This window comes from Podarcis erhardii (genome assembly GCF_964252035.2).
Source record: "Podarcis erhardii genome assembly, chromosome: 3".
NCBI lineage: Eukaryota > Metazoa > Chordata > Lepidosauria > Squamata > Lacertidae > Podarcis > Podarcis erhardii.
In genome coordinates this window covers 110,261,029-110,288,364 of record NC_138507.1, presented here as the reverse complement: position 1 = coordinate 110,288,364, position 27,336 = coordinate 110,261,029, and the positions used below count along the sequence as shown (strand labels likewise).

The 27,336-nt window shown below is 42.2% G+C and overlaps 1 protein-coding gene and 1 long non-coding RNA gene across 31 annotated transcripts in view; one reads left to right on the top strand and one right to left on the bottom strand.

Annotated features, from left to right (window-relative positions):
• The window catches only part of NRXN1 (neurexin 1), a 1,006,781-nt gene that overhangs the window by 519,534 nt on the left and 459,911 nt on the right, over positions 1-27,336 (top strand). For all 30 annotated transcript variants that reach the window (XM_081854480.1, XM_081854477.1, XM_081854473.1 and 27 more), the window contains 2 exons: positions 12,925-13,098; positions 18,620-18,739. In XM_081854480.1, the coding sequence (XP_081710606.1) occupies positions 12,925-13,098; positions 18,620-18,739 (294 nt within the window). The remainder of the gene's footprint in view (positions 1-12,924; positions 13,099-18,619; positions 18,740-27,336) is intronic.
• Positions 1-27,336, bottom strand: part of LOC309338060 — a 268,979-nt gene that overhangs the window by 193,212 nt on the left and 48,431 nt on the right. The gene's annotated exons all lie outside the window — the stretch shown is intronic.

Sequence of the window (27,336 nt, the reverse complement as noted above, 5' to 3'; positions counted from 1 at the left end):
TCCTTCATAGCCTTATTTTCTTGACTTCCACCCGCCCTCCTTTCTTGTATTCCACTTGAAATTTAATTTAGCAAATTCATTTATATTAGTTTTATCCTTTAAAAATTCCTTCAAATATTATATTATTCAAATTTTCATTCAATATCTATCCCTTCTTTCATATTCTTATTTGTTTTATTCACTTGAACTTCTTCGTTTCATTTCAATGTCCTCAACATTCAAAGATTTTACAATGTATTTGTAAGTAGTCTTTAAACTTCTTCCAGTCCTCTTCCACCTGCTCTTCTCCTTGATCTCGTATTCTGCCAGTCATTTCTGCCATTTCCATATAGTCCATTACTTGCATCTGCCATTCTTCCAAGGTGGGTAGATCTTGTGTCTTCCAATGCTTTGCAACGAGAATTCTTGCTGCTGCTATGGCATACAAAAAGAAAGTTCTATCCTTCTTTGGCACCAATTGGCCGACCATGCCTAGGAGAAAGGCTTCTGGTTTCTTCAAGAAAGTATATTTAAATACCTTTTTCATTTCATTATATATCATCTCCCAGAAAACCTTAATCCTTGGGCATGTCCACCAAAGGTGAAAGAATGTACCTTCAGTTTCCTTACATTTCCAGCATTTGTTATCGGGCAAATGGTAAATTTTAGCAAGCTTGACTGGGGTCATGTATCACCTATACATCATTTTCATAATATTTCCACTTTCAATTCATAGAGTCTTTTTCACATTTCATATACATTCGGTTTGAGACACTATTGTCATAGACTTGGGGGGGGGCGCAAAGAGAAGGGGAGAGATTTGATTTGAAATGTGTTGTACACAGGTGAGAGTGGCTGAATGTTTGTAGGCATTCTTCTGGCAACAGATCCTTGCAAGCTTATTCTGCTTTGCTCAGCTGTCCCTTACTATGTTAACCATTGATAATGAAAGAACCGATAGCATTTGGCTTCCCTCTTGTGTCACATAAGAGGGTTTTCTCGGAAGCCCAAATGATTTACCAGTGGAGCCTCCCTCCTCCTTCCATGGGGCAAAGCTGAATGATTTCAATTTTCCATTAGATTAGTTCCTATTGTTTTATATAAGTCACTCCGTATTTTTTTTACCGTGGTCTATGTGCCCTCTTTCAAGGTCGATAGAGAAGGCTTTTCCAGGTTACTAGGACTCAAAACTTCCCTGCCAAAAGAGAGAGCAAACTTGTTAAGTGTCAGCAAATGCACATTGGGATAGATAAACAAGCAGCCATTAAGCCTGCTGTCCTATCAACATGCACACAAGTTAATTCCAGCAACCTTGCCATAGGCTGATGAACTCACCATGTAGCAATAGCAATCTCTTGCAGAGGCAGAATTCCAATTACTGCTGTATCTCCTTTGCTAGTGAGATGTCAACCTCTATATGTCTTACCCGTGTCATCTTACTTCTTCTGTGTAAGAACAGAGGAGGTCAATGGCAGTGTCTCCCATTCCATTCATAGCCACAAGCCCTATGCAATTGTTCAGTGAATAAATGTGTGGAGGGGGCAAGTTGAGCCAGCTGACCCAGCTCCTGGTTATCATATGCACATCTGAAGCTCTGCCCCTTCCTGGATGGTGGAGAGTCTTAAAGGGGTAGTCTTCTTTGTCCCAAAGCCTAGCTTGCTAATGCCTTTCAATCACTTCCTATCAAAATGAATAGGCTCTGGGAAGTGGGAAGTCCTTGCTTTTATAGGCATCCAATTCCTTAGGGGTCTTGAAATGGATGCTGTCCTGGTTGCAGACTTCCCATAGGCATTTGGTTGGCCGCTGCAAGAATACAGTAGAAGGTCCTCCATTCTAGTGCATGGAACTCTTGACTCAGTTGGCTTTGGGGCAATAGCCTCAGGCTTGATGTAATGATTTGGGTTCATCACCTCTGTGCCCTTCCTCTCCCAGCTGGTTCTTCCTCCTCCTTCTCTGTGTCAGAATTTTGTCCACTGCCCATGGTCAGGGTCATGACATACGTGCTCACTCTGACAGCTCCTCCCAGCCCGGCATATTCATATAAAACACAGCCAAATGACACAGAGCACTTAAGCAATTATAGATGTTTGGTGTGTTCATGACTCCCTCAAACCCTTCTGCTTTAGCAGAATTCATAGGGAAGAATTCAACGTGGTGCTAGGGCAATCATTCCATCAGCACAAGCTTTTAAGCTTGCCAGATCAAATCATTCCCCTCCCCTCACCCATGGACAGTTTTGGGGGTTCTCCCAACCCCCCAAGCCAGTTCCAGGGGGGAGGGGGGTAAGCACTGTTCCGCTAGTGGAAGTGCTTGCCCAGGTTTCTGCTACTAGACTAGTTAGCTTAATCCTGCCCAGGCTGCTATTGCCTTTTCATCAAATACAGCTGATGTTTGCAGCAGCTAACAACTAAAATCATGCAACAATGGCTGGGGGGGAGGGAATATACAAACAACAGAATCAAATTTTGCTGTGTTTTCTTTGCCCTCAGAGATATTGATGGGCTGCCCCCCTGATAATTTATGTTCATAATTAAATGGTTTGGAAGGTGAATTGGTTTAGCTTCTAAAGTTTGAATGTGTCATGAACTGAATGCTGGTTCCCAAAACTGGGAGGCAACTATCTTCGAAGACATGCCCCCCCCCCGAGTGCTCACACAGAATGCTTCTAAATATTATGTCTTCTCTGTGCCACAGCTTGGGGAGTTCACAAGGACCAGTTTTTAGCATGTGGCAGGGGCTGTAAGGCCTATAGAGCTTATGAACCTAGCCTGGAAGAATGTTTTAGGAACAGATACTTGGAGCTCATGTCGTAAAGTGAGCCTTCACAGGCTGAGATATTTGTAAAATGGAAGCTTTGTAGGTTTGATTTTTGTTAAGTGTCATCATTTTTTTATTGCCTCAATCAGTGGGATAAACAAGACAACATATTGTTGTAGAGCATTATCCACTGAATTTATTTCAGCAGGACTCAATCATAGCCATGCTAGCTGAAGTTAAAAAGAAGGGAGAGGCTCGTGTGGCAATTATTGGTTTCCCAGACTTTCTTCTTCCTGCATTGATCAGAGAAGATTCACGTACAAAAGGATATGAAAATTTGGAATTTAAACTGCCCAGTAAGTGGCAGAATAGAACTGGAGAAAACAGTGCAGCAGGGCCCAACAGATGCTGAGGGACTGGTGAAACATCTTTCACCATGAAGCAAAAGCAGGTCTTTACATCTCTTTGCAATAAATAAGAATTCTGGTTGTGCATTTTATGGAGGTTCAGCAATTGGCATCAATTAAAAATGCACAGTATGAGTAAACTAGATAGGTAGGCAACACCAAGAACAATGCAAAACGCAAGAAACCAAAATGCCTGAACTTACTGTTTTTGATAGAATGCCCCTCCTGATTGGTGCCAGCCCAGCCATTAAAATCTGTGGAGGAAGCCTTGCTGGTGTTCCCACTGCTGGGCAATGCCAGATGGGCAGTGACCCAGGTTAGGGCCTCCTTGGTGGGGACACCCTCCTTGTGCTTCTACAAGGTTGTCCTTCCCTTGAGAGGAGCAGCATGCACAATCATCTATTTAATTTTGTCAACTGGTCAAGGTGCATCTCTTTACCCAGGAGTTTTGTGTTCGTTTTTTTTGACCTTTGTTGTGCAGACTAGAGGATTTTAGCCCATTGCTGCTTTGAATTATGTAATGGGTTTGGGGGTTTGAAGCATGTTACAGGAACATGAAAGGTGCCCTAATGGATCGGGCCTCTCTAGTCCAACATCCTGTTCTCACAGTGGCCAACCAAATATATAATATATAATAATAATAATAATTTATTATTTATACCCCACCCATCTGGCTGAGTTTCCCCAGCCACTCTGGGAGGCTCCCAAGCAAATGTTAAAAACGATACAGCATTAAATATTTAAAACTTCCCTAAACAGGGCTGCTTTCAGATGTCTTTTAAAGATAGGATAGCTGCTTATTTCCTTCGCATCTGAAGGGAGGGGATTCCACAGGGTGGGCGCCATTACCGAGAAGGCCCTCTGTCTGGTTCCCTGTAACCTCACTTCTTGCAATGAGGGAACCGCCAGAAGGCCCTCAACGCTGGATCTCAGTGTCCGGGCTGAACGATGGGAGTGGAGACTTATGGGATGCTTATGGGAACCCTACAGGTAGGACCTGAGTGCCGCAGCAGTATGCCCTCCTGCAGTTTCCATAAACTGTTAATCCGAAACATACTGTGGAAGGAGTGTGTTGCCGTTGTGGCTAGTGGCCATTGGTATCCTTCTCCACTATGAATGTCTAATCCTCTTTTAGATTTGCAATATTTGCTTTGTGTTGTTTTGTATTTATATCTTTGCTATTTTCTAATTGAGAGCGATATGTCAGTAGGAATAATGCATAAATATTAATAGAACTGTGAGCTGCAAATATTTTCCCTCCCATCGTGTATCCAGAACAGCTTATATTGTATATTTGTGATGGATTCTAATTGCTTGAAGTTACTTTGGGTTACTATAAATATCCTAGGCATTTTTTTTGGACAGTGTCTCCAAAAATTTAAATGAGAGCAGAGAGAAAATAAGGTTTCCCACTGACAAGAGATGCCTAAAATCTTCAACCACCGGGGCTAGTTTGTCATTCTGCATCTTTCCTGTTCCTCGCATGTACAGTGGCTGGCATTCCATTTCTTCCATGGCAGATGGATTACCATCTTACATGGGAATCACATTATCTTTCCCCCCATTTAGCATGCACCACCAACTTCTACTCACAGTCTGTTGGACAAACAGAGCGCTCTAGTTTTAAATCTGCTTAATCTCTGTCAATACACATGCCTTCCACTTCAACTTGCTAACAAAATGTTAGAGTCAGGAAGTCATTGAGATTCCAGAGTCTCATTTCGCAAGGAAATAAATCTGTTTCTCTGGTTGTCTTCTATTTTTATACATTTTCTTGTGCCTTGGAGTCCAAGCCATTTAAGTGACAGAACATGATATGACACACAGCCAGCAGCATGGTTCAGAAGACAAATACCTCTGGGAGAAACTGCAAACCAAAGGCAATCTAGTGGGATAGAAGTGCACTTCATCAGAGACCCACCCTAAGCTCATTTACCACTTAGACCTCCTCCTCGCTTCTCCTATCAGCACCATTGCCCTTTCTGATGGGTGTCGAGGTCCTTCTGAATATGGCAGCGTATCTCTAGATGGTGTAACTTAATCCACATATGGAAGGTCTTCCAGAAGGTGGTGACTCACAGTGTACACAACTGTTGGAGAATTTGCAGGGCCACTTCAGAACACCAGTACAACTCACGAAGTACAGTCTTTAAAATATAGCATTCTGGAATCTGGGCTCTCATATCGTATACACCTGCCAAATCTATGATTCTTTTATTCATTCCACTTTCAAAAGCAGTTGTAGTTGGTGCCCATTGGAATCAGTGGGGTGGAAGGCGGGGAGACTAATAGTAGGTAGAGGCAGAGCCAATGACAGATAAAACCAAAGAATTATAGCTGTGCCCTAATCCTTCTACCTGCTGAGTTCCACAACGGCAACAGAAACTAAAGAGGAAGAGGTTGATAGCCAATTACACTTGCTTGATATAAATAAAAGTATGCAGGTATTTTGGTCTACACCTCTCATCAGTGCCAGCAAACATGGCCAATGGTCAGAGATAATGGGAGATGTAGTCTAATAACATGTGAAGAATATTCAGGTTGGGGTAGGCTGGAGCAGACAGTATGCCCAGGGAATGGGAAATTTAAACCTAGGGTTTGATACTAACAATAAATGTGATTTCTAGTTGAGCTTATGGTTGTCTGGATCAAGGAGTGTTGGGGGGGGGATTGTACCAGCGTGACATTATATTTTTGTTATTAATTTGGCTTGCATCCCACTCTTCCGCCAAAGAACACACGAAAAAGGCTAAGAGACAGTGGCTTGCCCAATGTCACTTCTGAGCTTGCTAACTGATCTTTGTGCCAACTGATTTTGCAACTAGCCATGGGGAGAAACTCAATTTTGTTTGCATTTTAATGAGAATCTACATAACTCACACTTCTCTGACCCATGTGTGAACTGAAACACATTTATTTTGTGATACTGTTCTCCAACCAAATAGTGTGTACAAAATGCGTATATTTGTGAAAATATCATACAAAAAATGCACATTGCAGAGGAAATGTGTGTATCGGTGTATACACAAAAATGCATGCATTGGTTAAAACTGCATACAAACCAAACATCAGACCAAAATGCTGATGAATTTTCATCAGGATATTTGTTTTTTAAAATAAAAAAATCACAAATTTCTGCAGAAATGTAGGAAACTGAATTTAAAATGGAAAAGAATTAGAAACTGGAATTCCCTTGAGATTTGTCCATTCCTACTTGCAAGACCGTGCTATTTCTGCTTCCAGAGCTCAGGGTTAGAGCCATTTGTGCTCAATGTCCCCGGAAGGGTTTCATAATGTTCCCAGACAGAGAAGGAAAGAATAGCTGCAAGAGCAGAGTTGAAGGCAGGCTCATCGTTGGCAGGTGAGGGATCGCTAAAAGACTGTGGGATGACATTAATCCATCAGGGGAGCAGGAGCCAAGTGCAGCAGTGGGACTAAAAAAGTAGTTTAACCTTCAGTCTGAATTCTGACAGACTGTCAAATTAGTAGCAGAAGATCCTGCTGCAACCTTCCTCCTCCTCATTGTGTCTATCAGGGAAATGAACCATTGCAGGCACTCGCTTCGTCTTGATCACTTCTTTTGTACATGTCAGTGTGGTGGACTGGTGTATGAGGCTCCCTTGTAACATTAAAGAGTAGTGTCAGTCAAGGGGAGGGGGAGGGAAGAATCGTGCTGATGTTGATGATAAGCAGAAAGGCGCTGCTAAATATATATTTGACGTTATGTGTAGAAAACGAAGCGTAGCGCAGAGGAGACAGAGTACTTTTGTCTGAAACTCTGGACTTCTCTGACATAAATGTGTCTTCCAAACCACTTTGAGTTTCTTTTCTACAATCAAGCAATATATACATTTTATGACATAAACACCCTGTAGCATAACCAAGATGCATGACCTCTTATGCAGATGCAGAGGTGAGTGCTGTGCGGAAACTGGTCCTCTCATCATCTGGTTGCCATGGTGCCAGATAGCTCCTCCTTTTCACCTTCCCTTATTGCATATTGGTCACAGCTACAGTAGGAACCCAGATAGTCCTTAAAATGTAATTTCCCCCAGACAGCTTTGGCAAACTACATATCCCATGGTGTTTGCTAAGTGGGTTTCTACTGTTCTAAAGGTAAAGGGACCCCTGACCATTAGGTCCAGTCGTGTCCAACTCTGGGGTTGCTGCGCTCATCTCACTTTATTGGCTGAGGGAGCTGGTGTACAGTGTCCGGGTCATGTGGCCAGCATGACTAAGCCGCTTCTGGCGAACCAGAGCAGCACACGGAAACGCTGTTTATCTTCCCACCACAGTGGTACCTATTTATCTACTTGCACTTTGATGTGCTTTCGAACTGCTAGGTTGGCAGGAGCAGGGACCGAGCAACGGGAGCTCACCCCGTCCTGGGGATTCGAACTGCCGACCTTCTGATCGGCAAGTTCTAGGTTCTGTGGTTTAACCCACAGCGCCACCCGTGTCCCTTTCTACTGTTCTAGGGACCCATAAATAAAAAAAGAAGGAAGCAGGGAGTTGTTGACCAACTGGCACTTCAGCAGTCAGATATGAATTGGGAGAAGGGCTGGAGTGGAAGAAAGTTAGGGGTCCTTCATTGGCTTGGATTGCAATCCAAGCCAGAGAAGAATGGTGGGAGTTGGCATTAAACTGGAAGCAATCATCATAAGTTGCTAGAGTTTGTGTTCCCTGCAAAGAAAGTATGACCTTGGCCAAGTCACTGTCTCTTAGCCTAACCTCATTGCTTGTGAGTTCTTTGGAGGAAGAGTAGGATCACTTCTGAGTGTAGGAGAAGAACAAATGGATTCAAATTACAAGAAAGGAGATTCCAAATAAACATTAGGAAGAGCTTTCAAACAGAAAGAGCTGTTGGACAGTGGAATGAACTGCCTCGGAAGCTAGTGGACTCTCCTTCAGTTACCGTTCATCTCTAAGCAAGATTATTCGCATCATCTCAAAATGAGAAATCTAGATGTTCTTTAAGGGAATCATTTGCATGGGAGTCTTGTTTAACTGAAATTTATGGCCACCTTCCAAATTATTAACATCATCGGAACTTTGGACAGGCAATTTCATGATGTTAACTCAGGAAAAGTAGGCACGCTGCAAAGGTAGTTCACTGGGAACATTGCATGATTGAAATTTGAGTAATGGGGCATACAGTGACTTGTGAATATGGTTAGTGTGCTTCTAAGCCAGTTGAGTCTTAATGCCCCCCTCCTAGTTAAAAAGGGGCTTTCTGGGGGTGACATCCTTATTTTACAATAATGAAGACACAGGCACATTGCTTCCCTCCGCCCTTGCATTTCTCACAGCTGGCACCATATCTGAATGAACAGTGTTATTTCACCCTGAATAATGAGGTTTGCCTGGTGTGACATCGCGAAGGTTGTAGCCAGCAATGCAATGAGTAAAGTTATTATGATAAAGCAATCTTCGTAACCATCCACCCTCAAATATCTGCTTTATCTCGTTGGAGCACATTTGGTGTGCTGCTGGCACCAATGAAAGACAGTGACTAACTGCAGCACTTTCTTTATCAGCAATCTGAAGACCCCAGTGTTCATTTATATATATATATATATTAAAAAAATCTCTAAGTATTGCTTGACCCTTGAGTCTAAGCTATACACAATGCTGTGGCCAGTGATTCAGAACAGAAGAATAAATGTGTCATTGACAGGATGCTAACATTGAACTTTGTTCCAGTATTGTTTTCATCCTTCATCTGATGGAAGGAACAATATGTTGAATCATATATGTCAATCTGCTCCCATCTTAAACATGTTTGGCTTAACTCAGGGATGCAGAAATCCAGCCAGTACTAAAAGACATAAAAGCTCAATCTGTTGACCAGCTCTTGGGTTGCTTAAGAAGGCAGAAAGAAAGCCTACCATCTCTACTGCTTTGTCAAAGGTCTGGCCACTCCCTCATTCCTTCCTTATGAAGCCTAAACTGTAACAACATAGTAAAACATTCCTACTGAATAGCTGTTTTCAAGTTCCATCATTCTACAGGTTTTGATATAGACACAGGGCTGAACTCAGGAGGTGCAAAAGGGGTGCAAATGAAGAGCCCAATGACCAGAAATGTGTCTGCTTCAAATGGTTTCATTGTAAGGACTCTCTACCTTCCCATTCCTATGCAGTTGTTTTTTAAAAAAGTTGATGGTCTACAAAGATTGGCTGAAGCAAGCCAAAAGAAATCTAAAAAATAAAATAAAAATCATTATTAAACTTGAAGTCTTATTCAAGTTGTTGTTATTATTGAACTCTTACTTGAATTCTTGAACTCTTAATCACATAAATATTTGCCAAAAACTCATATGTCTGGGATTTCACCATTTCCAACTTTGAATATGAGATTTTTATTCTGTTTTTCAATTAGATAGCCAAAAAATGTGTGCAAGTTTAAAAAAATCCCTCCATATCAGATTCTGCATTTGAAAAGGGGGGAGGTTATACATTTAAATCCTGGGTGGGTTTTTTGTGTGGGTTTTTCCCAAACTTTGACTTTTTGCAACAACGGCAACAACTGTTGATAGAGTTTTGCTGGACCTGGTGTTTCCAGGAGAACAGGAATGGGCTCTCATGTGCACTCAGTGCCCTGTGCTAAAAAAGGGCTTCCCAATTCTGCCTTTTCTCTTCCAACTTCGGAGAAGAATTCACCTGTAACCATATCAATGAGTGGCCAAAGCATTCTCCACCTTTGGAGAGTGTGAGCAGCCTCTGCTTGGATGCAGTGCTGTCTATGTGCTGGCGCTTTGAGAAATATTAGGGGTTTGTCTTTTGTGTGGTTTTGTACATGGGAGTCTGTGTATTGATCCCATTACAAGCATTTCGCTGTAAACGCAGGAAGCCACCAATGAGCAAATGTAAGCAGTTTGCAAATTATCATTCCTGCATAAAGCATCTTTTATAGAACATGCTGAATGGGACAACAGTGGCACTAATTTTTTAAAAATGAAGAATAAAAAGGACAGCAAAGCAGCCGTTAAACCCATCCACCAAAATATTACGAGCCATTTGTGTATTGCTTTTTATAATGTGCCTTACAATGGCATGTCTCTGCGGGAGCGAATTATGAACATGGAGGGGGGTGCGTTTAGAAGCGACAATTCTACCCCAACGCCATATTTGTTTGTGGAAAGAAAACCAACATCAGCACCTCTAATACAGACTTTGACTTTTTCTTTCTATTTGACATAGGACTTGGGACACATTCCCTTGTATTGATGTAAATATATACACAGCATGTGTGTGTTCATGCCCTGGCTATGTGATTTCCCACAGTGTATTTTGTTGTCTGAATTGGGCTAATGATAAGAACCACATAAACGGTTGCCCTAAATCGAGAACGCAGAATTCATGTGTACAGGCTAAAACGGTGCAAGTGGCCATGTAGCAAGATATGCTGTATTCCTTTCTGGAAACCAACAGGCTGCATGATTCAGTCTTTCTCTCCTTGCCCAAACTGTTAGTATTGTGTGCTTGGCTTGATAATTCAAGCCGTGATGTAATGGGACTCAAACAGAATTCGGATCTGAATCAGATTGTGACATTGTTCTCTAGTGAGTAAATACAAGGAGGAGGGCGAACCAATTCATGTATATACGTTAGCACTGGAAAATAATTTAGAATTATTCATGTTGACCTTGGATTTAAGGATCAAAAGTGACCAGGAACTGAAGGCTGATGTTTTACAGTTTGGGGGAGGAAGGGTGGAATTCACTGACAGGTTCAGAAGGTTTCACAATTTGTAGTGGTGGCATCCTCATTTCTTCCTTCCTACACCAGTGTGGCGTAGTGGTTACGAGCGGTAGTCTCGTAATCTGGGGAACCGGGTTCGCGTCTCCGCTCCTCCACATGCAGCTGCTGGGTGACCTGGGGCCAGTCACACTTCTTTGAAGTCTCTCAGCCCCACTCACCTCACAGAGTGTTTGTTGTGGGGGAGGAAGGGAAAGGAGAATGTTAGCCGCTTTGAGACTCCTGAAGGGGAGTGAAAGGCGTGATATCAAATCCAAACTCTTTTTCTCTTCTTCTTTTTTAAAATTTAAGAAGAGCCTACTGGAGGATGCTAATGGCCAATCCACTCCAGCATCCTGTTCTCACATTGGCCAACCAGATGCTAATAATAGTAATAATAATAATAATAATAATAATAATAATAATAATAATAATAATTTATTATTTGTACCCCGCCCATCTGGCTGGGTTTCCCCAGCCACTCTGGGTGGCTTCCAACAAAGATTAAAAGTACATTAAAATGTCACACATTAAAAACTTCTCTGAACAGGGCTGCCTTCAGATGTCTTCTGAATGTCAGTTGTAGTTGCTTATTTCTTTGACATCTGACGGGAGGGCGTTCCACAGGGTGGTGGCCACTACCGAGAAGGCCCTCTGGCTGGTTCCCTGTAGGTTTGCTTCTCGCAATGAGGGAACCGCCAGAAGGCCCTCAGCACTGGACCTCAGCATCTGGGCAGAACAATGCGGGTGAGGCACTCCTTCAGGTATATTTGGCTGAGGCCGTTTCATGAGAAATCCACCAATAGAACCTGAGCACAAGAGCACTCTCCCCTCTTGGGCCTCCATTTTGTCCTGCTTACTCTCTGACAACCCAACCACCCATCCTTCATTTTCTCCTTCTGCTTTCCCATAAAAATCAAATCATGAACAAAGAACTTGCACCAAGTGGAAATACTTAATACCACACCGCAAATAACTGAAGTTGTTGTATTAAATATTTCCACTTAATGCAAGTCACTTGTTCACAGTTTGATTTTTTAAATAGAAAGGAGGAAAGTGCAAAAGGAGAGAAGGAGGGTGGGGGGAGAGAAAGAAAGAGCAAGGTGAAAGAGAGAGAAAGAGAGAAAGGGAGAAAAGGTGAATAAGGAAGATGGTCTAGTTAGTTTTACCCCACCTATAGAGCCAAAAAATGGTGCCAACTTGTCTACAATTTGTTCTCCTTTTATATACCCAGTTGCAGGGACTTACTAAAAAGGCAGGGGTAATGTTCCACTAGAACCACATTGATGGCAAAACTAACACAGCTGTCTGTATTCAGCTGAGACCACTGTGTGTTTAAAGGGCTAGAATGTCACTTTGGATAGTCATGACTTCCCCCCCCAAGAATTTCGGGAGCTGTGGTTTGTTAAGGGTGCTGAGAGTTGTTAAGAGGCCCCCTACTTCCCTCACAGAGCTACAATTCCAGAGCTCTCTGTGAAAAAAGGATTGATTGGTAAAGCAGTCTGGGAATTATAGCTCTGGACAGGGAATAGGCCCATCTAATAACAACTCTCAGCATCTGAACGCTCAGCTCCCAGAATTATTCAGAAGAAGCCATGACTGTTTAAGTGGAACCATAACACTTTATAAATATGGTGTGAATGCAGCCTAAGTTCTGCTCAAATTAGATCCATTGAAATTATTGGACCTCAGTCAGTCACATCTATTAATTTCAGTGGGTTTTCTCTGAGCATGACTTCCTAGGATACAACCCGAAATCTTGCAGAACTGGAAATCCAAGACTACATTTGGATCCACTATCCTCTAATGCTAGAAGCCCATGGGAATATTTTTTCTTGATCCTTTATTATTGCTCATGTGGCTTGTTACAACTTTTGCTCGCTGTGTTTTGCCAATGATTTCTTGTTTTTGCTTATATTGACCTGTTTCACTTTTCTGCACGTGTGTGGGGTTTGTATGTGTGGAAATGCGGGTTAAAACACCTGAACATGCAACTGGGCAATCGTGGCAGCTGTGACTAACCATGCACTTTGGCTCCCCAGGTGACTTGTACATTGGTGGGGTAGCAAAAGAAACCTACAAATCCTTGCCCAAGCTGGTCCATGCGAAAGAAGGGTTTCAAGGCTGCCTGGCCTCCGTGGATCTGAATGGGCGCCTCCCGGATTTGATCTCGGATGCTCTGTTTTGCAACGGGCAGATAGAACGCGGATGCGAAGGTACGGAGCGATCGTTTTGTAATCCTGTCACAGCCCCTTCAACGTAAAGTAAATATGCATATGCCTCATCATAGGTGTGTTGTAGCATCTCCTCCTCCTGCTGTGTTCTGTTTATTTGCACTGGGATGATGACAGTTTCCTATCTTCCCCGCTGTCATCCATTTCTGCTCTGCTACCGATGCTACTAAGCCAGACCTGTTTTACATTATTAATGAAGGCTGATGCCATTGTGGGAGAAACGTTCGCTGATGGCACAAAACACAAATTGAACCTGAGAACATTAACTTATCTTCTTGAATATAATCGGCAGAGTCTGTTCTTCGCCACCAACAAGCTGATTTGCATGTCTCTGTTTTGTTTGTGTCGTATTTTAATTAATTGTTGTGATAATTAGCTCCCGTGCAGTACTTTACATCATCACGGTGCTTAGATGATAGTTAGTGTATAAATTAGCTAATTGAATTGAGATGCACATTGCTTTCTCTTTTTTTAAGCACAGGTTGTCCGTTTGCATGAGATGTTAAAGTGTTTAGCAGGGTCTCAGGCTAGGTTCAAGGCTTTTTTTAAAAAAAACTATGCTCCTGTACCTATGTTCTGTTGGCCTGTTTTGTTGCTGTATTCCTACTGCCTAACCTGCAGCATTCAACGCGACAACTCAGCCCACCAGCCACATATGTTGGCCAACCAGGAGCTTGATAAATCTCATGGCTTTGCTCTCTGCTGGTGACTACAGAGACATGGAGATTTTCCCAAACCTAGCAGGCTACAGTATGAGTTTGATGGGCTATTTGTGACTTGAAGGCTCATCAACTGCACAGGCTTTCTAAAAACATTTCAGAATAACAAAACTGGCCAAAATTTCAAAACCTTACACTCCAGTACAAATGTAAAATGAAGGAAGTTCTATTGATTTAAAGGGGGATTGTGTAGATGAAAGGTTCATACCCAAAGAAAAAATGGAACTGGGTTTGGATCAAGACTGGTTGTTTCCCCCCAAAAAGAAGCAGTTTGGAGGGCCAGGTCACTTGTGAGGGAGAGGGTCAAATTTCCAAGGAAAGTCAAGGTTAAGTGTTGGGTTAAGTTCCCTCCCTTCCACATCAGCCAAGACCAAAATGGGTTGAATGGCCATGGCAAAGGATCCTCACCATCCCAAATTGGATTTGTGGAGTTTGCATCCCCAAAACATCAGTGCTCTGCTTTAACTTTTCCACATTAAAGCTTTAATCTAACATTTGAAGGATGTAGCAGAATACATAGGAATTGGGCAATAATGTGCAATTTGGTTTCTGGTTTGAGGCCATCTCAGATTTCTCAACGTAGAAACCATCCCCACATTTTAAAAATGTTTTTATTGCATTTATATCCCCACCTTTTTCTCCAAGGAGCTGAGAGCAGTTCTTTTCTCATAACCGCTTTTCACTGTCATGTACCTGGCAAGGTTCAAAAGCATGATGTTAATGGGCAGTTGAACATATGTGTTTGGCCCTTCCAAAAGATCAGTTTCCACATTTATTTCCAACATGAGGTGAGAAAAAGAGTGACATGACTCAGTCCCTCAGTTAAACCCAATAAACTAGCCATTTTGCTCTCCCTGAAAAACAATATTATTTGGATACAGGCAAAGAGACAGAAGCAACCAATTAATCATACCTCTGTCATATGGATTTTATTGATATAGTAGATTCAGTTTTAAATTAAGAACTGCTTTTCCATATATGAATCTGCCTGGACTCTGAGATCATCATACAAGGCCCTTCTCTGCATGATACCCCCAAAGGAGGGTGGCAGTGAGAGAGCAGGCCTTCTTTGTAGTAGCCCCCAGTTTCTAGAATGTTCTCCCCTGAGAGTCCCACTTGACGCTTTGTAATAATGTTGTTTGCCAGGCAAATGCATTTTTGTTTCTGGGGCATTTGGGCAGCACCAATAACACTGCTTATTTTATTGTTAAATCTGTAGATGTATCGGAAATATTTTGTCAGGCATATGATAAGCATTTTAAAACATATTCCTGATAAAATCTACACACTTGACACCAGCAGTGTGCAGAGTACTTTGTAATGCACAGTAATTTGTGAAAACATAAAATCACAATGACATGGCCAGTTCATGACCCACCAAGCTAAAAGGATCCCCTCCCCACCTGTGTGGAAGTTCATGAGAGATTTAAGATATCACTTGATTAACTAAGCTCAAAGTGATAAACCCTGAGAAAACCCAAACCAGCCTGTTCCAGATTTTCTCTCTTACGTACGCCTGTTCTTCTTTTACTCCTTTCTAATTTTAATTTGATGATTAACATTGAATAGCAAATGTGTAAATAAATGCATAAATGTACAACATCCAAACACCTAAAGGTAATTTCACTTTATTTTGCAAAGAGTCTAAATAACACTTTCTAATGTTGGTGAGAGAGGGGGCATAAGGTGTTGTACAGTTTAAGTTATTAGATCTTGGCATTAAAATAGCCAGATAATGATGTAATGGCCAAATCCTTAAATATCACATGTTTTACTTGTCCAAGATGTTAAAGTAATGGAATACTGGTCAGTGGCTTAGATAATCAGTCCTGTTCGCACAACCAAACTGGGATGTTGGGAACATGAGTTTAATATTTATATCATGTGAACTGCCCTGAGATATTCAAATGAAGGGTAGTAGATTGATTGATTGATTGATTGATTGATTGGCCCATGGAAAGTGTGACATAGATCAAAATTAGCAATGTGTTACTACTTCCCTCCATGCCTAGCCCTGATCTCAGCCACTTTTACTCCCTCATCAGAAAGGCCCCCAAAGCAGATTGAGTTTTGGTGTGGTAAATGGAAAGTAAGAGCAGCTTGCTTTGGGATCCATGTGACAAAACACAGACTAGCAATTGTGACTTGGACGCTGATTAAGAGGGAGAGGGGATAGCTGAGTCAGTAGCCAAAGGAGCACCTGAATCGAAGACCTCCAGAAATGAGACCCTAAAACAAAGACTCTCAGAGACTGAAGCACCAATGAGAGACCAGAATCTGCAACCTCAGTGACCCAACATGCCTAACCTGCTCACCACTGCAGGCAGTATGGCTGCTGAAGAAGCAACCAAGGGTCAGGCACCAGGATTTGTGGTGTGCCTCTTTAAGAATATATGTGGCATCTAGGAAGGGGCTGGGGCTGGAACTATATAAGCTGGTGGTTACCGTAATTAGTATTCAGCATTTGTTGGAGCAAAGTTTGTCTTTCCTGGGAACTGTCCAGGGTACTGAAGGAAATGCCACTGGTCACTTTTGCTTTGTATTCCAATCCTTGAGCTTTGGAATTGCTGCTCAACCTTTTCCTGTTGGCCCTCTGCTTATATTGCCCACTTTGGATCACAGCCATGCCTGTTTCTGCCTAACTTCTATTGTGGGTTTACCCTTATTAGGCTTCAACAATATGGTGGTGCACTCACACAACTACTATAGCATTTGCTGACCTTCGTGTAGATCCAATTAACACACTGGTTTTCCTCCACCAAGGCATGCAATTCCACCTCTCACTTAAAACAAAAAACAACAACAACCATAAATACTAATAAACACCTAGCAACAAACCTAGCATAAACCTAGCAACAAGGACTGATTGAGCAACCATGTTAAGGTCGTGCGGTGGTGATGCACCTCCCGTCCAGCAGGGGTCAGATGATGCTAAAGGACAATAGTTTTACATCTGATCCTATAAAGCTGCTGACGACCCTGGCTTGGTTTCAGGCACTTAAATGCTGTGTCCACTTAGCTAATTGGATGACTTTCTGGCATACCTCCCAACTGCCAGAGATGGCATTACCTAAAATTGAGCACTTGGCTATATATTGGATTGAGCTGGTAAGTGCCTTCTCATGGACCATTTCATTAAAAGTCACCCAAGGAACCTGCACGCAGGAACATGGAATAGCATCTGACTGGAAAGAGAAATGAATGAAAAAGGTAACTCTTCTCTTCCGACCTTGGCCCAGTGCATTGTGGGAGCAATGCAAGTGCATCTGTGACTGAAGAGCAATAAGTGGTTCTTGATGTAAATTTCAGACCTAATTCTGTCAATTCCAGCAGAAGGCCTAGTGAAGAGGAAGATCGAAGAAGATAATGTGCTAATGACTGAACTGACTGTGTATGAACATGACAAATGGCTAGTCAGGATTAAACCATGCATTCACTTTGCTAATGCATTCACATCTATCGTATAGAAAGGAGTGCTTTTAATTCTCCTTCATTACATGTCATCAGCTCAATTAACCATTATATTTGTAGTAAATGCTGGCAAATTACTGCATTCTCATTTTGGCTTGCCTGGAGATTTATGTCTATTAGTATTAATTTATTTGCATTACATGGACTTTCTTTTCAATTTTAAGAGCAGCATGCACTTTTGTCTCTGAACGGTCTTTCTGTGTTTGCTGCCATTTTGATATTTGCTTACTAACATTTAATATATTTTGCTTTTTTTTTATTTTGCTGGCAAAGTTGCATTGATGAAAGCTGATTTGCAAGGTAGATAGCCCTTGTGTATATTAAGCAAGACTGAAACCCATAATACGCATTGGGAGCCATCGGCCACATCTGCACTAGTGTGTGTAATGTTGCATCGGATTTTTCCACTCTTCCCCTTCCAAAAAAAATACTAATGAAGCAGGAACCTTCCTCTTACAGGATATTCTGCACAAAGGCTTTCAGTCTTGTGTCTATCTGTATAGTGATTGCTTTAGTGCTTTGATCATGCCTTTTTCTTTCAATTCTTTTCTTTATTTTTCCCCTAGTGGTCTGGTTTATGATCTCTAGAAATAGAATAGCTTTGTTTCTCACGTGTATGTCACTTTTGAGCATGCTGGTGCGTTAATTGGCGGATCCCTCCCCCCATATATATAATTATAACGTATATATATTTAATAAAATGAGAAACCCTGCATGAGATAATTTGAAGCATGTGCAAAGATACTTGCCAACATTCCTGCTAATAAATCGATACACAATATATAGATTTTTAAATAAATAAAGAAGCCAACCCAAAAGTTCCTTGATTTTCTACAGGCATAGCTTTTCATCAAATCATTGCTTGGAGATGGCAGCACTTTTTTCCCTCTAAGTTATTTTTAATTTTATGATGATTATTTAGTTTTAGATTCTGTTTTCCACTGTACCGTGCAGAACGCATCATGCTGGACAGAGATAACAAAAGATGCCGCAATGAAATGAAATGTTGCAAAAGCAATGTTTATGACAACTCATTTTGCTTGAGTTAACTCTCTACTTTGGTCATATTTCTGAATGAGCTCATCTCTTTGTGCCCCTCTGTGTTAACAAACCAAAGGTCATATGCCTATTCATAAAAGGTTTTATATATATATATATAAATGCATATGGCCAATCCTGCTATTGGTTCTTTTTCTTGGTTTGCTCTTTTACATGTGAGATGTTGGCAACTACCCTATGTGATCCAATGGAAAATGCAGTCGCAATGAAAGACAAAAGCCCAAGTTTTATTTTTCTGTGTGTATTCTTGTTAGGCCCCAGCACGACATGTCAAGAGGACTCGTGTGCAAACCAAGGAGTCTGCTTGCAGCAATGGGATGGGTTCAGCTGTGACTGTAGCATGACCTCTTTCAGTGGAACGCTGTGTAATGACCGTGAGTACTTTATAGACTCTCTTTCAATCTGGCTACAAGTCTTAAAGGCTCTAAGGCATTGGGAGCAAGTGTCTGAAATGGTCCATTATTTTAACCTTATATAGTTAATTGAACTGGCAAACTCTGCAAAGATTATTTTCTAAAAAATGTTCAAAGGAAGCAGTGCGTTAGGAATTGCCCACCAGAACGTGACGTGTGGGGAGACTTCGGAAATATGATGCTGAAATTTTCGTCTAATGCACATGTTTGAATATTACACATTATGCATGGGGATATATCTCTCTTCTTTTATCTTGGACATTTTTGGGGGGGTGGAGAGAAATTCTCATCTTCTTAAGATATATTGTAATTTTGTAACATTATATCACGAGGCTTGTAATTACTGTGAAACAGTTGACAACCCTCATTACCTTCCTGCGTCAAGCTGCTTTAGGAGACATGAAATGCTCTGTCAAGTAGTGATAACACAGGGTTTTTACTTTGCTTAAATGTCATCTGAATAAGTGCTGGTATCACTTACCGATCGCATAACCCTGCAGAGACGAGGGATCGCTTTGGGTTTTCTGAAAACATCTGAGATGTGCCATAGGATGATTTGGCCAAAGTACCCACCACTTCTGCACCACATGGTGAAACTCAGTTTGTTAACCCCTGGTGGGAGAGTATCTGAATGGACCATGGTGAGAGGATCATGCTGTTGTTTTGTGATAGAGACTTCAGGTGGAGAAAGGCCATAGCGATGCCATCAGTGGCCCTGTCTGTATTGCTCAGTTCTCACAAATTTTCTCTTTCTTGTGTATACCAGTATATACAACCACATGGGTAGCTGAGGAAGTGTGAACTTGTCTGAATGTTTGAATAAGCTCATGAAAACTGATCTGCATCATCTTTACTTAAAATTGCTCTCTTGTCTTTGTAAAGTGCAGGCATCTCTAAGTGCAGTTTAAACCCCTTTTTGCCTGAAAGGGATGATATAACAGCTCTGCCTAAAATTTATTCCCACATTATTAAGAGGAAACTGAGTGAATGGGGAAGGAGGCTTCGAAAGAAAACCACATAGGCTTCTATAGTTTTCTGTTTGGTTTGTTTGTCTTTCAAATTCACTTCATTATCCTCTATGCTTCTGTTTTGCATTGGTCAGAGAAAATCCAGTTTGCAAATATTATTATTTATAAGTATGAAGAGTGATTGTTTTGTTGTTTTGTTTTGTGTTTTGCTTGGCATTTGTCTGATTGTAGAGTATACTTTATTGTAAAGTGATTTCAGGTGAGTTTCAGTGGTATGACGCTGGAGCACATTTGGTGTAGTAGCTGCGATCCTTACAGATTTCTGATACAGAATTCGCAAGATACCAGCTCAGAGTTATAGTAATCCTTTTGAACTGCATATTCTACTTTTAAAATAACCTATAGAAAAAAGGATGAGGGACCTGTGGCCCTCCAAATGTTGTTGGATTCCAACTCCCATTGGCCACAGCTAACATAGCCAATAGTCTGGGGTGATGGGAGTTGAAATTCAACATTTGGAGGGCCAGAGCTTCCCTGACCCTGCTGTAGAAGCAGCTTAGTGTTGGTGTTAAGAACTATATTGACTTGAGCTATACTTCAGCAGCCACCAGGAAGGATGGTAAATACCAGTTGTCAACCTAGCTTCTTAAGGCTGCAATCTTATGCACACATACACTAGAGTAAACCCAGATGAACCATGAGGCATTTATTTCTGCATTAAAATATTTAGGGTTGTACTGTTGGTGTGGACCTCTAATCAGCTCATGAAACAGGTTTGGGTTTTTCTTCTTCTCTGCTTTAGCAGTGCCAACACACCATTTGGCATTTCTCAGGAGTTGAAAATTACCCTGAGGTCTCACTGCTTCATGACATTAGCATTTTGTTTTGCATCCATTACCAGTTTACCAATATGATCTTTCTCCCCAAGCACACATGTTTTGAAATTTGTACACCAAAAACTGTAGGAAAAACACAGTGATTTCACTGGATTGGAGTGAGTGACTGCTAAAGCATATTTCTGGGAATTAACAGGACAAAGGATTCTGGTGGTGTTTTAAGATGGAGCTCTGGTTAAAAAAGCAAACTTATTCCATAGAGAAACCTTGCCTGATGGCTTATCTCTGTTTACTCCCCAACAAACTGGGCTTAAGAGAGTGCATCAAACTTGCACAAATTACTGTACTCAAGTTGGTGTTTTCACTGTCAACCAATGTGACCTCAATACATGGAGTCTTGGCATTTATGCCACCTCTAGCTTTCGTTTGATTCCTCCCTCTGAGATTTGGATTATTTCTGCCCTTAATTTCCATTGCAGAGAACATGGGCAAAAACTGTGAACATGAACAATGTTAATGTAATGGTTGAGAGATATCTGTGCTGAGATTACACACACACTTATATATCTGATTCCTGTGGTGCTGAAGATTAAAAAAAATGCTAAAAGACTGGGAGCAGTTTATGAAAATGATAACCTACTTATTTCATAAAAAATAATTATTGTAGTTAAGAAGTAGCCGCTCAGCATCCAGATTGCTGGCATTTGTCTCAAAGTGAAAGTCTTTCACAAAGCCAGCGTTTTGCCTGGCATAGGCCTACATGAAATAATGTGTGAGGCCAACTCAACGGTGTTTTGAATTTTGCAGTTCAGATTGACTGCCAAAATTCTGTGGCATATCAATCTGCTGATTTGAACAGTGGCTGACAATATGACTCAATATGATCAGTTGGTCACTTTAATTTAAGAGCCCAAGTGCTTTCATAGATGCATGCTTTTCTTGTGGTCACACTGCATCATGGGCTTTGTAGTTACATTGCTTCAAGGGTTAAAATATATAAGATAAGGAAAATGCTTCAGTGCACAAAGGAGTAAGTGCAAATTGTTAAAAACTAAAACACTGAAATATTGTGCAAGGACTTGTGTGGAAACATAACATTGGTTCACATATGCATGTGAAGACTGGTTGAAAATATGTTTTCTTTTGGCATAAAATATTAGAGTCAGAATAAGACATAACCATGAAGCTAAACCCTAATGCCATGTTTGCACATCCCAGTGGCTTTTATAAGGATCTCTTTTGTTTTATGTGATGATGGCATTTTCAGGGTGGGTTCTCCTCTTGTGGAGAGGAAACACAACAGTGGACGAAGCTTTCGTATCTTAACAACAAGGCTTGAGAATCCTTGGTTTGTGGAGGGGGCCCTGGACCCTTTTATCCACCAAATTCTGCTCACCACATATCAAAGTCCTTTGCAAAGAAAAACCACTTCAAAACACTGCTTCCTTGTGATAAAATAGTGACCGCTCCACCTTCCAAACTGCAGCTGATCCAAAACATGGGACTTACTAGTAAGAGGATGGTGGCAATCGATGGAAAAAAACTCCATTCATTAACACCAGATAGCCTTCCTCCATAGAGCACCAACAAGGCCTTCATTGTAATGGTCAAAAATGCACCCAGAGTGACGCAGTTTATCCTGACGTCCTTGGTAACCTGTCCATGAAGACGACCTGCTGACACCAAGCCTGATCAGCATGCATTCACCTGTAAACTTGCTAACCTTGATAATTGCAAAGACCAGGCATGTCCTACTTCTCATTCTTTGCAAGGGAAACAATGCAAGATTGTTTTGGCCTCGGATGGCACAGAGGTTGCCTTTTCTTTTCTCTGATGATAATAAGGCACTTGTAGATGCAGGGCTGCAATTTTTAGGAGGTGTGACATAATAGAAGGTGTTATATTGTTCAGTACAAAGACAACTGGTAGGGGGAAAATGTTCCCGAGAACAAGGATTATATAGGAAACTCTGCAAAAAGGACACTTAATGATTACTCTTACAAATGGATGGCTGTTCTGACTTCTCTGAACTAGGGGAAAAAAAACTTTAGGAACATCCTAAGTATTAGTAACAGCAGGTTTTTTGGTAGTTTGAGCTGTTCTCCTGCCAAAGCAGCCAGCTTTTCTGTAAGCACAGGGTTGGAAAATGATCCTGACCCAAAATTAGAGCCTCTGTATCAAATGTTCCTCTCTACTCTTCCCAACGCTAAGGTTCCTAGATGTTGTTATATCCAGAAACGTAGTGTCTTATTTGTAACATTCAAGATGTGTTCACATTCTAAGTTCAATGAATGTACTGTCAGTGTACACAAATAGTTGGAACTACAGAAATCAGCAGCTACGCACTCTTTTACATGATCACCTGCAGATGTGCAGAAACAGCTAGTACCTGTGTCCAGTGTAATGTGTGAACAAGCCCAAAGTTTTGTCACCATGGCATGGAAAGTGACAACTGTTGTTAAAGCGGTCACTTCCTACGAAGGTTCAGTCTTGTGTGCAAGATTGTGGTGCAGCCTCATCGCTTTCTCCTGTCGTTAGAAATTCTAGAGCCAAACTAGAGGAGGTATGAGAGACTTGTGGAAAAGATGTCTCAAAAAATGGAAGCTGCTCTCCTGAATGAAGAATTCAATAATAATAATAATAATAATAATAATAATAATAATAATAATACTTTACTATTTATACCCTGCCCATCTGGCTGGGTTTCCCCAGCCACTCTGGACAGCTCCCAATTGAATATTAAAAACACAAACATTAAAACCTTCCCTAAACAGGGCTGCCTTCAGATGTCTTCTAAAAGTAGTATAGTTGCTTATTTACTTGACATCTGATGGGAGGACGTTCCACAGGGTGGGCACCACTACTGAGAAGGCCCTCTGTCTGGCTTCCTGTAACCTCACTTCTCACAGTGAGGGAACCAGCAGAAGACCCTCAGAGGAGGACCTCAGTGTCTGGGCTAAGCACTCTAGATCTCACCAAATGGGCCACATCCAGACGAAGCTGCTTCTGCTTAGTTCCAGTGAAATTAATGGGACTGCTTCTGCCATTATGAATTTTTGCATCTAACACAGCCTGACTTCATCCCAATGTGCTTAAATTTAACTTGGTGCAAATAAGGAGTTTTGGTGGGAGTGTGTAATGTGAATTTTCTTTGAATCCATCCTGTGGCAGATATTGCAGTGCACTGTTCTCTTGTGCATGATGAGCTTGTAGTTCGTCATACATCCAGCTCCTTTCCCCGATATGTTCCTAAAGAATGACAAGAATCAGTAGTGCACCTGACAGAACATGCCCTTGGAATTCAGTTATATAACTGCAGCCATGACTCTCACCTACTTCATATTTTCCCCTAACGAAGCCATCTGACAGAGACAGCTCCAACATATGCATGAAATCTTTGTGTGAGGAGTATCAGACTGCATCCATAGAAACTGTTGCATGTGCAGAAGCTGATTTGCCTAGCCAATTCCCCCCTAATTGTGCATCTCATGTTGCACACCTGCTTGCGCAAGGGCATGCATTACACAAGTGTGAGTTCTTTTATCATCTTGGGCACATAGCCTTCTGGAGCATATACTCTGCTTTCAGTTTCTCCTTCTACATGCATTTTACAGAGCCTCTTCAGTCGTTCACCCCTCACACAGTCAGAATAATGTGAGGGGGTGTGTGAGGTGTTGGCCATTTATTGAGAACCCTCCCTCCCTCCCACCATGCATTGGGGGCTGAATGTCTGAAGCAGGGGAGTCTCCTTTACTCATATCCTTGCACAATTTTGAATCCTGCATAATCAAGGTTCTAAGGCATGCGGCGAGCCCATGGGGGCAGGGGTAGCACACAGGTGGATTAGACAAAATCATGAATGAAAGAGAGGACTATTGATGGCTGCTAGCCATGTGTCATGGTCCGAGCCAAAGTCCCGGCTGAGGACGTCGGGACTGGGGGCAAAATGGCAGGGTGGGGGCAGGAACGAAAGTCCAGGAGTCAGGAAGCCAGGAGTCCAAGTGTCAGAGAGCGAGGAGTCAAGAAGCCAAGGGTCCGAGGGTCAGGAAGCAAGGAGTCACAAAGTCAACGGTCCGAGGGTCAGGAAGCAAGGAGTCAAGGAGCCAAACGCAGCAAGGCAGGAAACGTGTTGCTGTGGCCCAGAGCCGAAGGGAAATGCTGACCTTATATCCTTTCCCAGCTCTTGCCACCAGGTGCTGTGAGTTACCAATCGGCCTCACCTGTGCAGCTGTGCCTTGCCTCTTCAGAACAAACTTAGGAAGGCCCCAGTCCTGTGAAGTCCTACTGGTCACAGGGCCTGGCTCCTGCACGCACTCCTGTCACCACGGTGGCTGTGCTATACATCTACAGTTGGAGGCAGCATGGCTTCTGAATACCAGTTGCTGGAAACCACGAGACGGGAGAGTGCTCTTGTGCTCGAATCTGCTTGTGGGCTTCACACAAGCATCCAGTTGGCCACTGAGAGAATAGGATGCTGGACTAGATGGCCATTGGCCTGATCCAGCAGGGTCTCCTTATGCTTTTATTTGGAGGCAGAAGATCTGCAGAGAGGATCAATAAGATGACTTGCATGTACTATGCAATACAACATGTGCCCACCATTGATTTGTGATCAACTTCGATGGGCAGTTTCCAACTAACTCATTCCATCAGCTCAAGGATTTACATTTGTGCGATGGAATGTTCTCCCCTCATGCGCTCCACACCTTCCCAAAATCTGCTCAGGAGGGTTGGGGAACCAGAACAGAGTCCACTGTGCAAGTGGAAATCCTTGCGCTGACAGAACAAGTTAGTTGACTGCCACATAGTGAGGAAAAATCCTTCATTCAGCTTATAGATATACAGAGTAGTCTACAGGGAAACTGCACAAACTCCCTTAAAATGAATTTTCAGGGTCAAGGCTTACCCTGGGATAGGTTAAGGAAGAATAATAAAGGAAAGAGTGCCTTTGGGTATCTCAGAACGTATTTGATTCATTACTGAGCGAAGTGTAACTAGTCAACACAAATCTAGATAGGAAAGCTCTCTGATTAGAGAACCTGATCGTAAGCAGGCTTGGACCTCCACATCTCTCCAGGGAACAAACCATAGCTCAGCAGCAGAATGCATGCCGTGCATTCAAAGGGGCGCAGGTTGAATCCCTGGTATGTTCACCAAAAGGGGGCTGTTGTTGTTGTTGTTATGCTGCTATTTTTTCACAAAATGTGGACTAAAGTGACTTGCGAAGTGAGTGGCTAGCAGGATGTAGGAAAGACCTCTGTCAGTCAGACTAGACGATACCAAGCTGAAGAGGCAAACAGACTGAGGTGGTATAAGACAGCTTCTTGCATTCTTCTCTTAGGCATTATTTAGCTAGCATTCATTTCCATCTCTCTCTGATTGGTGTTTCTTTCAGTAATGATTTTTTTTTTTTAATCCAATGATCCTACACACAGTCCCTCCCTAAGTGTTCTTGAAGGGCATTTGTGTCTGATGTGCATCTAGTCTCAGCGGAGCTCTATGATTTGTGAAGCTCCAGATTGGCAAGAATAGCTTTGCAGTAATTGTGGTGGTTTCTCAAGAGGCAGTAATTATGTAACTGGAATCGTGGGCCAGGCTCGGAGTGAGTGCTCTATTGCACCAAACTGGTAAAAGGAAAAAGACTGTTGAAAAAAAATACACCATTTTCTCTCATCCTCTGCAGGGAATCATAAGAATGATTAAAGTGGACTTGGGGTCTTATTATGGTTTACTTTTTTTGTTTTTAAATCATGACACGCTCAGACCTACTACACACAGAGAGAGTATGTGTGAGAAATCGAAAATAAAAATAAAAATAAAAAACCTTTCCATTACATATCTGGAGAGAACAAATTCCTAAATCTTTATGAAGATTATTTTGGTGGTTCTGTCCTGATTGCATTTAGACGTTGTATGGCTTATGACATCCCAGCCTTTTCAGAGGCCCTGCAGGCAGTGGTGTAGCATGGGGAGGGACAGTGGCCCGAGACACAAATGTCTGAGAGGGGTGCAACCAGTTGCTCTCACGATGGGCTCCCTCATCAAGGCCATGTGGCTGAGCTCCTGCCATCTTCCGAAGCTGCGGGGAAGCAAACTGTGCCTGAGCCCGACCTTTGGGGCTGGGGTGAGTTCCTCCATCCCAGTTCTGCAGTCCACTTGGGGCACAAGCACTTGCCCCGGCCTGGGTGCCAGCCACCCACCCTATGCCACTGCCTGTAGGGATCCATTTAAGCTTAGATCTGGTGTCCTACAGGGACTGACCAGATGCCCTCAGGAAGTGTGGCACAGAGGCAACAGCCCTACTTTAAAGTTGCCTTTCAGCACCTGTTTGATTGTCCATGGCAACCCTGCATCTGACGGCCACTCTGGATGTGTGCCTTGTAGTTCACCATTGCACAGCCTTTTTTAAAAAAAACAATAGAATTGCTGGCATGTTCTACAAGCTGCAAGTAGGGAGACTGCTGTTGCACCCGGGGCTTCCCATAGGCATATGGCTGGACACTGTGAGAATAGATAACTTATTTCCCCCTCCATTGTCATCTCCCCCATCCTTTTAATTGAAAACAATTTAGTTTTTCCTAGGGAGGGTCCTCTAGGACCTTCTAAATCCTCTTGGGGGCCATTTTGGACACATCCATTTCTGTGATAACCATTTTGCAATAGGGTGCGCAGAGTTGTACACTGTGGCCACACAACACAGATCTTTTTTTATAAAGGTGTTCTATGATGCAGGTCACTTTATTTTCAATCCCTT